This window comes from Cynoglossus semilaevis, chromosome 1 (genome assembly GCF_000523025.1).
Source record: "Cynoglossus semilaevis isolate Cse_v1.0 chromosome 1, Cse_v1.0, whole genome shotgun sequence".
Classification (NCBI taxonomy): Eukaryota; Metazoa; Chordata; class Actinopteri; order Pleuronectiformes; family Cynoglossidae; genus Cynoglossus; species Cynoglossus semilaevis.
Window position 1 is genome coordinate 12,849,774 of NC_024307.1, and position 14,772 is coordinate 12,864,545.

Consider the following 14,772-nt stretch of genomic DNA (forward strand, 5'->3'; position numbering starts at 1 on the left):
CTGAGGTGTCTCTTTAGCAAATGTGGACTTTTACTTGACATCGTCCACCTGTGTCTTGTTGGTTATTCTTGGTTCTGTTGACACGTGTTTTCCTTTAATTCTCTTTCTCTTTCTTTGGAAACGTTTTATTTTCTACGTCTCTTTCTTTGGAAACGTTTTATTTTCTTATGTTAATATGTAAGTTATGCTAATATGTATCTTGATTCATTTGAGCCCTGTTCATTTTTTTATTTTTTTTTATTTTCCACAATTAATTTTTCACACACTAGACTCACTTTGTGAGAGGAGTACACTGTAGTACACATAAATTATTTATAGTGCTTTTGCAACATTTAATGTTTTTCTATACAGTGGAAACATTGTTGTGTGTAAGGTAGAAAGACAGAGTGGAGAACGAACAGCAGAAAACAGAAAATACAATTACAGATGTGCAAATGTGTAAGTATGATTGGTTATTGAGAATGTAAGGATTTAAAAGAGGTCAGGAACAAAAGAGAGTGAAGGCCAGACATTTTTTTAAAGTTGGATGAGACCAGAAGAAGTCTAGCAACGATCTGGCTCAGCAGGCAGCTTCATTGAATTCATGCCAAATATGACTTGTTTCCAGTCCAAGGCAACTTGATCCAGACTGCTAAGATAACTTTTTCTTAAGCCAAAAAAGAAGAAAAAAAAATCAACAGAATATGATTTAATTATTCAGTGATAAATCAAAGACTAAAATATTTGTGCCATCATGCCACAGAGTCCAGACCTAAAAAATTAAAGAGCCAGTTCAACGTTAATGTGACAGAAAAGGGAAAATAAGACATCTCAAATATAAAGAAGTCTAGGATATGTTGACAGAAGAAGCATGCTATAAAATAAAGAGATTACTTTAAAGTCTAGGATATGTTGACAGAAGAAGCTATGAAATAAAGAGATTACTTTATTCATCATTTAGGTAATTATTATTTATTTCAATAGAGTCTCTCTATGCTCTGTTTACATCATGAATAATAGAACTGTGTTGTTGTGCTAGTCTCAATATTAAAACTCCATGTAAACATGTTAGCCCTAACCACAAAGCTAATAGCAGCATATGCTAATCTGATAAGTGCCTCCGTAATCAAACGTTTTTCCTTCTATGCTTCAACGTAACACCATAACCATATAGAAACTACAACCTGTGATACCTTGCCAAGAGAAGGAAAGTAGCTAACTGATAGCTTTGCTGTCAACCATCAAATGTTAGCAGGTAGCTAACCCTTTTGGATTTATGCTGCGCTACTGTTTATCTCCTTCGCAGGTAAGCAACGACTTGTACACGAAAAGTACACCACATCAACGTAATAAAAATAAAAGCTAAATTTATTAGCATTAGCACACAGAAGCTGCCTTCAAAAAAGACATGATGACACGTGATGAAATGAAGAGAACAAAACAAATAAAGTATTTATGTTTCAGTTCTAGCCAACTTGCTAACAGCTAGTTTCATCTTTTAACTGGTCAATTGTTGTATTACTCTTATTGTATTTACTCACTGTCTTTTTTAAGGATATTAAAACTTGTGTGAAGGACTTGGATTACCGTCTTCAGTCTTCTTCCCTTGGACTTAGACAACTGTCCAAAAAACATTGCCTATTCAAGCAATAACTGCGTATGTGGACATACTGCCCTGTGATGTTTAATTGTCCTTGGACATTGATTTTCTATACAAATACAGGGACAGTTTTCCGTTAAACGTATTAAATATGCAGAGTTATTCCAAACTTAATCATTTTATTGACATTGAACCAAACAGTGATGACTTTAAAATGATACCAAACGCTTCTCTCTCCCAGTCTGCTGTCTTCACCACCACAAAGACACAGCATGTGTGAGCCATAGAGCTATAAAGCAGGAGATAACAGTCACCCGACGTCCTTGTGCACAACTCCCAGTTGGTACACACACGCAAAAACTCACACTGTTTCGTCTTCGGTCCCATAAAAGGATGGATGGGCCCCTCTGTCCTGTAGTTGCTGACTAACGTACTGTGTCTCTGAGATCCCCTGAGGGTGAAGTGTATTGTCTGTGTGTGTGTGTTAGGGTGTGTGTTAGTTGCGGGGGTAGGGACAGTTGCAGGGTCAGTTGTCATCCAATTGTAAGACCATGAAAGGACATGTCCATCATTTTGACTGACAGCACCACACACACATTTTAGTCTCTCACTGTTTCTCACATGCACAGATAAACACACACACACACACGTAATATACACGCGCAGGTTGGTGTTAAAGTGAATTCATCGTTTTTACCACCCTGTCCTTCTAATGTGTGTGTCCTCTCCACAGTCAAAGTACAAAATCTCAAAATAAAAAATCCATCTCCGGTGGTAGTTTGTGGTTGTATGGAGTGTGTGCCGCCGTGTGCACCGTTGGTGCGGGTATTTGTCACGAGGTTGACATGTTGACAGGTCCGCTCCACCTCTTACTTCTCCCAGCTGCCGTCTGATGAGCTTGAGTGATTTTCAATGGCTTTTCGGAGACCATCGGATTGCCCATGTGCTGGGAAACAGAGGCGCTGGAGGAGCTGATAAGACTTTTTAAAAAATGACAAACGTGAGAATTGTTAGAGGGCATCGGAAAGATGTGGGGCCAAGATTTATATCTCATGAGTTTGTCTTCTAGTGTCACCATTTTTCATCGGAAGAAAGTAAAGAAGCCAAAACAAAGCGAGTTACAGCTGGTCCAGAAGCTTTATGACGCTTCAACAACCGTCCAAAAGAAAAAAAAAAAACTGCCTGATCAAAGGTTTCACCACAATTTCCACAGGTCGAATGAGTCTGCATTTTCTCAGGTGTTTATCTCCTTTGACTTTAATTAAGTCTGAACACCTGCACAAACAAATAAATTTCCCTCCACATCCTCCTTATTTTTTTCAGTCACAGTGCAACCAAAGATGCATTTTCATTTTCCACCATATATATGTAAGTCGCAGAGTTTCTTTTAGCAAAAAAAAATATTTTTTACATCTTTAGAGAGTCTTTTAATTTGATTGAGGATAGAGTGAGAATAGGTGGCAGCCACTCACTGATAGAATCTTTCCAGTGCTTCGTGATAGAAGCTAATGGCTGCTGAGCTTCGATAGGGTTTAATACGGAGAAGTAAATGAAGAAAACCTCATGAGATGCTCTGTGACAAACAACTCAAGTCATACAGTTTATTGGATTTTAGCACAATTGAGTCCAATAAATAAAAGTAAAGGCTTTGATCGATATCGATTAGCACAATTGAGTCCAATAAATAAAAATAAAGGCTTTTAGATTTGATCACTTATTTTGACATTTTAGACTTTGACATTTTCCTGTGTTTGGAAATTAAACGAAATTTGACACGAGAAGTGGGCATTAAGACGACAGGTTAAAGAGGGTGAAGAGCAGAAGAAAATGACGGTGGGCGGAGTTGTGGGTAGAAAAGAGAGAAAAGAGGGCAAGAGAAAGGTCAGATTTATTTCCTGTGCACTGTGGTTCTTGATGATGGCCTTCTTTGGGGTCACTGTGATATGTGGACTTCCTCAAAAGGTCTCCACACACATACACACTTCCGTGCCTCCACCATGGGTGCATGTCGCCGTGCATGACTAGTCATAGAGCTGGTGACCTGCTCTCCTCCAGGGTCTCCAGCCTCTATTTCAGGAGAATGAGGTGGTGCTAAAGGCCCCCGAATGGAATTCATTTAGTCTTTCCAAAACTTTTTGGAGAAAGAAATGGTTTAGCCAGGGAGTCCTGCACAAACCTCCTCATGTGCCCATACTGTATGCATTGAAATTCGCCCCCGATTTCAAAGACATTCAAGTCTTTTTTGTCTATTTGAAATTCACTTATTTCCCTGTGGTATGAATGTGAGTGTGATTCGGTCCCTGTGTGTGGGCTGATCCCTTCCAGGCTTTTATTTACGTTTCCTAAAATGGTGAGGGAGCTTACAGGAGTAGCTTTGGAACATTGATTTATGAAATCTTGAAAGATATAATATTAAAGTAAGAAAAGGTGCATTTCTGTTATTTGACAAATGTATGACATCAAAAAAGGAGCAGGGTGACTACAGAAACATCAAATACTAATGAATTATTTATATGAAATACCTTCAGTGCATCATATCTTCTTTTTTCACTTTTTGCGGTATATTTTTTTGGCATTTCTGCTTGTGTTTGGATGGAAACAGTGGAGAGAAGATAGCAATATTGGTAAGAAATTCACCGGTCCTGACTGTTCACATAGATTTAGGTTTGAACAGGACAAAATGTGACGGCTGTATACATCTGTATTCTTACCACAAATGGACAATTTGCCTAGGGCCTACATGAAACCTGCGGACAAAACTCTTTTTTCATTTTTGAAGACCCATCTTTGCTGTGACTGTCAAAATCAGATTCACAGCTCTTAAAATCTGACGCACAGCCCACTCAGTACCTGTGACCAAAAAACACTCACAGGCAGCCTCAACTTTGGAATTGTGTTCAAATCTGACATTGTGGGCATATTTTAAAAGCCCGCTGCAGACAATGGATGGATCAAGGAGAAGCTGCGATGCTCCGATGTCAATTAGTCTCCGTGCCATCGCAAATATTCCACCACCACACACTTTCACTCTCCAATTTTTGGAGAAGAACCTGTCAGCTGTGGCAGATCCCATCCTCCTTCTGCTCTACTTGCTGTCAGTAATGTTCCCGGATTCTTTTTTTTTTTTTTTTGCCTTATATGGCCTAATTTTTCTTTCTTTTTTTTAAATTACAGTAATCTTAACTTTTTGGTTAACTTATTGAATTTTTAGCTATTTATGGATTAAATCTATGTTGACTTTGGGAAATTTTAAGCTAACAATGAGAACAACTAAAACAACATTATGGAAAACCTTTTATTTTTACAACAAAGACACAGATGTTAGCATGGTTAGCATATTCTGCTTGTGCTAAGCCTAAATTGTTTTTTGTTTTTGTTTTTTGCTGTTGTTGTTTTTTGAGTAAAACTTAGTAATATAGCATACAAAAACGTGCGCTAAAATGGATGTCCAAACCTGCGCATATTTGGCTTTTGTGAGCTGACAGTGAGTCAGTTTACATTCCCTAGCGCATGACAATGCTAGCTACTTTACTGCTTTCTTGCATTTCAATAAGATACACAGTGCATTGTTCCTCAAACCCAGAATGTAGGCCCAGAATATTAGCATAGCGCTAATGCTACTTTCAGGTCATGATCGAAGAAGTTTGATTCATAGTGTTTAAGATATCATTTCTCTTTCTTTTGCTTTTTTCAAAGTACATATTGAGATGTATTTTCCATAATTGCATTTGTAAAAACAAAATATTTACTTGCTTAAAAAGCTATCTTATAAGCTAGTTGTTGTGACCAGTTGCAGGTTTGTTTACATGGTACCAAGCAGGAGATGTTAGCCAATATCCCTGTTTGAAGTTAGCTTCACAGATGGCACAAACAGTTCTCCAGTCTGCAGATGAATACCTGATACCTGGTCTCAGCACGCTGTGGATACATACATTACATTAATATCCAATAGTGTTGGATTATCAGGAGGTTTTGGTGTCAACCCGATAATTACTGTGAGCTGTCGTAAAGATTCCAACGCGGGCTTTATAAAATCCTCAGCAGTAATGAAGCCCCCAGGGTCACCATGTGTCAGCTGGTTTGTTATTTTTGAAATTATTTTAATTGAGAAAAAACACAATTGCAAGGATAACAGCTGCCGAGCTTTCCCTAAGTCCTGCGTTATTATTTCAATGACGGCGCGTGTGTTTCTCCATATTTGGCCTATTAGCCATAAATCCAGTCTAAAGGCCAAAACCAACAATTTGTCTCTTTACATAGTCTGTGAATATCTCAGTATTACACCGACTGCAGCACTGTCCCAGTACTAATTCCTATAGAATACTATACATTAGTTAAAGTGATAACAATGATGAAAGCTCAATCATTTGCAGTGTGGTTTGGCTAAATTAATTTTTTATTAGGCCATCATCATGTAGAAATGATTTCCAAATTATTGTAGTGACTGCACACAGTATAACAGCAGCGTGGTGCATATATGAGAATGACTTGAGATAAACCACACGGCCTGTGTCATCATGTCATCCATCATCATAATGGAACATGTCTCCATCTGCCTTTAGCATAAAAGCATATGATATATCAGATGTTGACTCTGAACAATATTGCTGTGTGCTTTGTTTCCTCTCTTGTTTTTTCTAATCCTTAATGTGATCAATATTGCTGTGTGCTTTGTTTCCTCTGTTTTTTCTAATCCTTAATGTGATTTTTGAATTATTGACTGCAGGAAAATATATAGAATGCCACCAGCTGTACATTTGTGAAGTTGTTATTGAGACACTGTCTTTGTAAAGTCGCTTCTGTCACTTCTACTTTCAGAAGCTGCATTAATGTATACGTTTTCAGGTGCGTTCGGAATCTGGCCCCGGGGCAAAACGTGGCACTTGGAAGGATTTAATGTGTTTCACACCTTATTCCATTAAAATTATTTTTTTACGTATCAGCAAGCAACTTTTCTACCTAGCTATTTTTGGCATTACTTCAAGGTAACTTTAAGCTTGTTTAGTTATTTTTGTGAACATTTAGTTAATTATGTCCCTATTATTCTAACCTACCTTTATTTTAGTGTTTATGACTAACCTTTACTGAATTTATGATCAAGCTTTTTATCTTCTACACTAACATATAGCTATTAGGCTATTGTGGCTTAATTTTAGCTACTGTATTTTAGGTTTTTAGGGTTTTTTTCTGTATTTTAATTTAACATATAGCTATTAGGCTATTGTGGCCTAGTTTTAGCTACTGTATTTTAGGTAAACATGTATGTCTAATTGCATGATAGTTTTTCTCTATTTTTGATCAATTTAGTCTAATGTTGAACTATAGTTATTTTAGTGGTATTTTCTCTATTGTTTCTCTTATGTATTTTTTTTCTCTATTGTATTCATAGTAAAAAAAAAAGTTGAAAATAAAGTTGAAAAAACTCACGTATATAGTGTGCACCTATAGATATTACTTGAAAACATTTAGAAACAAAGTAAGTTGTATTTGCTATGGAACAAAAAGAAAACCAAACAGAGGCCAAGAAGTAAATAAATGGTGTAGATGTTGCTTTCAGTTGGTTTTGCTATGAAGCCTGCAGTTAAATCCAGGGATGGTCTCAGCAATCTGTCGGCCACCATTACACTAACCAATCAGCCGGTAATCAGCCTCACGATTCCAAGTGACAGAACAGTATGAAACTTTTATTAAATGTCCTCAATTACCACATGAGAGCAATCAGCTGCACAAATCACTTTATCTCTCTGCTAATCCTCTCTCTCTCTCTCTCTCTCTCTCTCTCACTCACTTACTTTTCACAGCGTCTCCTCACCCAAACCACGTGGGACGGGCATGTCTAAAGCTGAAGGTGTATGTCAGACCTCCAGGTAAGTCACGCTCTAACTACACTTTCAGACTGGCACACACACACACACACACACTCATACGAACACACACACACACACCAGTCCAGATTGGCTATCAGAGTAAAATTAAGGGGGGATAAGAGGGTCTGATGGAAAGGTCCGTGCAGGCAACAGTCTCTGCTCTGATTCACAGACCAGCCAGGCAACACTTGAACACCTTTTCACATATAGACAACCACACAGAAACACAGAGCAGCTCGGACCTAAAGTGGCATACGCACTTCACTTCAAATTGCATCACATCACATCACAGTAGGGTGTGAAAGAGGGAGCTAGAGATAGGGCTTGATAGATAGGTAGATAGATAGATAGGTAGAGAGACAGAGAGAAAGAGAGAGAGAGAGAGAGAGAGAGAGAGAGACCTTCTGTCCTTGTAAAAAGAGAACAGAGCAGGGCTGGAAGTGCTCTCTGAAAATGTTACCAAGCCTCGACATCGCTGCATTAGCTCCATTTACTCACAGGAAACAAGAGAGCAATCTAATTATAAAGCAATCACATGCAGTCGAGGACTAATCTAATAATAGACACTTTATATTTCTTGATAAAACTCTCCTCGTGCATCATCCATGTGTTAGAAATGAAGCATTTCTTTATCTTAACAGCTTTGTAAGATACGTTCTTCAGAGAAAACAGCTCTTTTACAGAGGCAGCGCAGACACAGGAGCAGCATGTAGGCCAGTGATACTGCCTATTCAAAAATAGCTCTACAGAGAATCGGTATACATGGGGATCGGGTTATAGTAGCGCGGCATTACGCTAACGTTACGTTGTCTTGAAAATCTACCTGTTCAAAGGCGGATTCTCTTCTGTCTCATGAGTATTCAACCTGAGCCAGACTAAGGAAGCACAAACCCGGTAATAACACGTCTTCCAAGATAATGACACGGCTTTGAAGATAGAACAAGGGTGAGAGCAGGCCTCCGTAGCTTTCTAGGCTCAGATCATTCTTTCTTTCACTGATGGAAAATGTTCTCCTCGTCCATAATTACTGAAAACAACACACATTCCTTTATTGTGTCACTGATGCAGCTACTCTCTGACAACTCTGCCCTTTCTTTGTGATGTTAAAGTAATCTGTCTGACATTGCAATTTTCCATCGTGGCTGTGAAATATTGTAGCCAGAGTGAGCTGTGACGGGCGGCACGTGTGTGACTTGTTACGTCTGTGTATGTGTGTGTGTGTGTCGTCAGCTGCTCCAGATTCTGAGTCTGTGTGATTAAACTGTAATTAGGTTGGTTAAACCCCCTGCAGAGCTCCGTTTCCTTCGCCTTCTTCTCCTCCCTCTCTGCTCATTCTTCTCTGCCATCTTCTTTCAGCCGTTCTTTGACAGCTGAATGTTGAGACGTTTGTGGTTTGTCGCTCATTTAACACATTTGTCCCTAAATCCACTTCACGGTTTTGTTTCTCTGTGAGGTTGCCTGTCAGTATGTTTAGATTGCTCCCGGGGAAAGCAGATTATTACGTTAGTCTCCCTGAAGCTGGACAATTAAAATACATGTACAGTACACATGTTAGCTTCATGGCAATAGTTATAATCAAACACTGTGTTCTGTATGGCTGGTTGATTAGCAAGAGGTAATATATAATAACACAAAGTTGGAATCACCTAAAGTCTGACAAACAAACACAGATGTTAAGGCTTCGAGTCTAACTTGCTAAAAACTTTACATACGGTAGTTTGACCTTAACATATGCAAAGCTATCTTACAGACTGCTTACAAATGTTAGCATGTTAGCTAGTTAGCGATAACCTTATTACCTCCACATTTTTAAAACAACAGAAATAGTAGCTTAAGTTTTGAGCAGACTCTGGGAATAAATATTACAGTAAAGTACAGTAGGTAACGCTATTGCTGGAATCATTAAACAACAAAAGCTAACAGCTAAAGATCTGCCTTCAATTAACACAGGAGCAGAGGAAAGTGTACAGTATATTTCACTTGTAAATGAACTGAACGTGCACAAAGCGTTATAACAAAAAAATAACTCTTTCAACATGAAAGGTTGAACACACGTTTTTAAATCCACGATCTTTGTGTGTACGTAAATGTGTTCTATTTGTCTCTGTACTGTGTTTGTGTCCCTCTCAGATGGGTTTGTTTTTCTGTCTTTCATTTTTTTCTGTTCCAGATGGGTCAGGATATGATTCTCCGGAGCCCTTTCTGACTGATGGAGGTCCACCCAGGAGGCCGGGGACCGTGACCCTGTTAGCCGCAGCTCTGGCCTCACTGCTCCTGGGACTCCTCCCCTGGCTGTGACCCTCTTCTACCATTCTTCTCATAGCTCCAACCCTGGGTTGTTGAGCTGGGCTGGCTGTCCCTCTTAATCCATCACCCCTCAGGGAAGCCCTCTTATTTTGCCTCCTCCCTTTTGTCCCACCTCCACCTCTATACAACCACCAAACACCACCACTGCCAGCCCCTTCCGTGGTCCAGGCATGGACAGCACTCTCCTGACTGAGAGGGTTTGATTTTTTGATTCGCCTGGGATTCTGCTCTTCATCTCTGATCCCCAAAGTCCGGGTGGTGCAGCACCGCTTAGCTGAAACACACGGGGGAATCGTCTCAGCACTCATCTCAAGAGGATCCGTTTGATTTGACTAGTGATTCTTTGCCGCTGACAGGATAGATATATTCCCCCAGCTATGATTAAACTTGTTGAGTGCATTTCCAATGCATTATCCAATCACGGCAGAATGCATTAAGTGATCAGCCTGGATGCACAAAAATTGGATTTTGCACACATTGCTGTCCCATCATCAAACCAACCATTGGAAGAGGCCGAGCTCGCATTGTAATTGGATTTCTATACTTTCTGGATGAATTTCAGAGCCAGTGAAAAAGAAGAAGAGGAACAAATGTATAGAGACGGAGAGGAGGACAGTGGCCCAGCCTGTGCACACACACACACACACACCACACACACACACACAAAGTAAAAAAGTGGGGCGCAATGTGGGCACAGATTTAAATATCGGAAATGTAATATTATATGTATTGATATTTTCAGACTCAGTGTATTTTCACAGCAATGTGATATAAAACTCATAGAGTTTTGTTTTTTTGTATGAGAAGCTCAGATATCGTATTAAAATGACATGTATAACCATAGTCTGTTTTTAGTAGGAGGGTTGGGTTTGTGTTTGTGGATCATCTCAGAGGGTTTGACGAAATGTACATTTTCAAATGAGATGTGTTTTGTCTTCGTGTTTCTAAACAAAGCATTTATCACAGCCTGTCCAGCGCAGGCTCTTCAGCACTCTCAGTCTAATCTTGACCAGGTCGGGTGACCTCTGGAACCGTCTTTCTCTTGTTTGAATGTACCACCGGTCGCCCACCTCTTCGTCTTTCTGTATTCTTTTTGACTGTGGTCACTTCCAGTACCCTCTGGCAGACGAGAAGAAAAAAGGGGTTTCATGTTTTACGTGGATCATAAATGTTTGGGGAGGCGATAGAAAAATGAACGGACTACAGGTGAGGAAAGGAGGTGACACTGAAGATGCATGACCACTGTGAAATCTTCAAATCAATCTTGTTTGTAATGATGATATATATTTTTTTCATGGGGCAAATTTAGAAACTCCCCGTCGTCACATTTGCTCTTCCCTGAGACTTTTTTTCCAGACGTCAAAAGGAAAATTCCACCTCCTCTACCCTCTTCTCAGATGGGGTCTCCCATCTGGCTTTTGGTCAGTGATGGATTAACTCGGGCCAAGAGATAAATGGACCCAGGAGGGTAAAACTGACTTGGAACTCAGCCCTGGGAGGCCCGGCCAGATCACGATGGACAGTAATGCTGAATGGAGCTGGTTCCGGGTGCGAGGGTCAAAGACTGTGGCAAATGAGATGAAGGTGTGTGTGGTAGCATCACAAAAAACACATGTGAGCACACACACACACACAAACGCATACACACACATACACACATACACATGTACATGTACACGTTCCATCAGGTTGTTGCTCTGTGTTGGTGTCTGACTATGAAGGAGGATTCACACGTACTATATGTGTTGAGGCAATAACTAAACTTTGACTTATTCCACATGGAACTTTAAAGTTACAAAATTACATTTTGGGTTTGTTTCATCACTTCCTTTGCACTCTGTCATCCAAAAATGTAAAAAATACATATACATCCGAATAGAGACAAAGCAAAGTCCATGACCAAAAGTAATTACAAGGAGAAACCAGGAGGTAAAGGGTGATGCACAGAAAGTCCATCAATGTGGATTCATGTTTTATTTGATGTGTTTATTATGACTTTTGCTGTGTAAAGTCAGTAAGTCAGGCCCAGTTATTGTCTAACTTTTATAAATCTTCTTCAGGGTAGAAAATATGTTGTGGATCTATTATAGATTTTTTCCATTGCAATTCTATCAATTGCATGTTTTTTTTACTGTCTGTTTTTTTTTTACTTACTTAGACTAGGTTACTATGAAGCTATTTTTAAATTTAAAAAATACATATACATCCGAATAGAGACAAAGCAAAGTCCATGACCAAAAGTAATTACAAGGAGAAACCAGGAGGTAAAGGGTGATGCACAGAAAGTCCATCAATGTGGATTCATGTTTTATTTGATGTGTTTATTATGACTTTTGCTGTGTAAAGTCAGTAAGTCAGGCCCAGTTATTGTCTAACTTTTATAAATCTTCTTCAGGGTAGAAAATATGTTGTGGATCTATTATAGATTTTTTCCATTGCAATTCTATCAATTGCATGTTTTTTTTACTGTCTGTTTTTTTTTTACTTACTTAGACTAGGTTACTATGAAGCTATTTTTAAATTAATATCATGTAAACTAACCAATTTTTTGCTATGTTTCCTTTGGTAACTGCGTTATGTTTAATTATATTTGTTTATAACGTTTCGCTGTCTTCTCCACTAACTGTTTTTCACTATTTCTAAGCTGATATTAATCTGTTGCTCACCTGACCTTTAGCTTTTTTTAACTAATATTTTAGTAAGTTTACTATTAATTTATTGCTTGAATATTTAGTGCTAACTTTGCACTCATCCGTAGTGAAGTTTTGGTTTGAGTTTAAAAATGATCATTTTGGCTAACCACTCTGTGCTATCTAGCTTGTAATATGTAGTATTTCATTTCGAAACGATGGTGTACTGATGGGGTAAAACAAGGTGATGATTTGGTGGTGGATATGTTTTTTGCTAACTCTTAGCTCTTTCTAAGCCTACTTCTTAGAATCTTGGAGTCAGCCACCAAGAATTCAAGGATGTTACTGATTCACTCAAAGCATTTGACGAACAGTTACAACACCTTTAAATGCAAAGAATCTGATGACCCTTTTTACTCATCAGGTATCACGGTAGAAGTAGACATTTTGACATTGTCTAATCAAGTCTTGAAAATGTTTGGACACCCCCGATGTGTACGTGTGAATGCTCCTTAAAGAGGTGGCAAAGAAAGAATGCAAAGGGTTATTGTTTGTGTTTGTGTGTTTGGGTGTGTGTGTGTGTGTGGATGTGTATGCTTGTGTATTTGTGTCATGGGACTTGAAATTCTTTCATGTTGGGGAAGAGAACATGATGCGTTAGCACTGTGAACACACTCATAAGGACCTGTGTACACACACACACACACATACACACACGCGCGCTAATGCAGATATACACTATGTACAAACGAACATGCAAATCTGGACATTTAGAAACTCATTATACACACATGTACAAAGACACACTGACATCAAACACAATCAAGGGTAAGCACTACTTCCTTCCGTGTTTCATCTTATTTTTGTAGCATTTAAAATCACTGTTAATTACTCCTGTGTGGGCTGCAGTGATGGGATATAGCCTGTGGATTATTAAAAAAAATGTGTCTTCTCTTCCTCTATTCCACTGATGCTGTCCTTCTATCAATCTTCTGGTTTGTGATCCTTGGTTGGTAGTCGTAGGATGCCTCCAGGCCTCAGCATCACGTATGAGTTTGTCTCCTTTTCTCTTATGGTGTTTTTTATTTTGTAAAAACTGATGTCTGTCATTAAGTCGGTCAATCAAAAGTAAACATGGGAAATCCGAGCAAGGGGAGAAAAACAAATAAAGGTGGTCTTTTGGTCTACTCAAAAAAAAAAAAAAGTGGAGTGAGTGGGTTATTTTTTTATTTGATTGATTTGTTTGATGTGTCTTTTCTCAAAGGGGACACGATTGTATTAGTGTATCGGACAGAACACAGTCTGTTTTCCTGTGACGTCAGGGCCCTGCCAGTCAAAGCATGGAATTATACCGATGAAATCATCCTTCGCCAATCTTCAGATGTTTCTCCCTCAGTGATGTGACAGCTAATCTGAACTGCTGACAACATGAAGAAGGAACAGTTTTATAGCCTTCCTCTCTCCGTTCTGTCAGATTTGCTGCACGGCGGTCGACACAAATGAAAAGTGCATTTTATTGAGTTCTTTTCCAAGACACCATCCACTTTATTTGGCTTTTTTCTAGTTTATACCTGCTCTGTATAATATTCAGCTTTTCCTTTACTTCATGTATTTTTTTTCTTACATATAACAACAAAACAAAAAGTGAGTAAACTGAGGTAATAAGCTCAGAAATAGCCACAAGACAATAGTAAAAAAAATGAATAATACAAATATTTAGCTAAAAGTATGCTAAAAACCCTAGAAAAAGCTAAAAGATTTTATAGGCCTAAAAGTCTAACCCTAACCCTAACAAACAGTACACTACCAACGTTAACCCTAGCTAACCTAATGTAAAATAGGCCTAAAAGTCTAACCCTAATCCTAACAAACAGTACACTACCAATGTTAACCCTAGCTAACCTAATACTAACTCTTTCTGTCCTCCTGAATATCTGATCACTATCTCTAAGCCAGTGCTCTAATACATTATATTAGATACAAAAGAAATATGAAGGATATGATGTTTCCCCTGTTCTTAAAAGGTAATAGGTACCGGCCACATTAGGAGATGAAGACCATGGACACATTCCCCTACTGGGTATTGTAAAGGCCGGTGCTATCTTGAAACATTTATTGTCCCCGTCCAGAAAGCGATATGTGAAACCACTGACTCGTCTCTTTTGTCAGCATGATGCAAAAAGAATATAAGAAATGTTGTTTTGGGAGAGAAACTAAAGCACATGAATAATAGATGAGGCCTAGCCTGCCACGTTTGGCCCTCCTGTGCAATGCGGCCTAATGGCTATCGATGTCTCTAGTTTCCATCAAATTGCTTCATATGAGAGCTCAATTTAAATGGAGAAAGAGTATATTCCAGTGAAAGGGAGACCAGGGAATGAAATTATCT

The 14,772-nt window shown here is 38.8% G+C and overlaps 1 protein-coding gene across 3 annotated transcripts in view; it reads left to right on the plus strand.

Moving 5' to 3' along the window:
* Positions 1-11,922, plus strand: part of LOC103379792 (ephrin-A2-like) — a 119,195-nt gene extending 107,273 nt beyond the window's left edge. For 2 of the 3 annotated variants that reach the window (XM_008311474.3, XM_025056631.1), the window contains exons 3-4: positions 7,381-7,446; positions 9,617-11,922. In XM_008311474.3, the coding sequence (XP_008309696.1) occupies positions 7,381-7,446; positions 9,617-9,744 (194 nt within the window). In that variant the 3' untranslated portion in view covers positions 9,745-11,922. The remainder of the gene's footprint in view (positions 1-7,380; positions 7,447-9,616) is intronic. The other variant, XM_017034784.2, reaches the window with a different exon arrangement.
* The last annotated feature ends 2,850 nt before the right edge of the window (positions 11,923-14,772 follow it).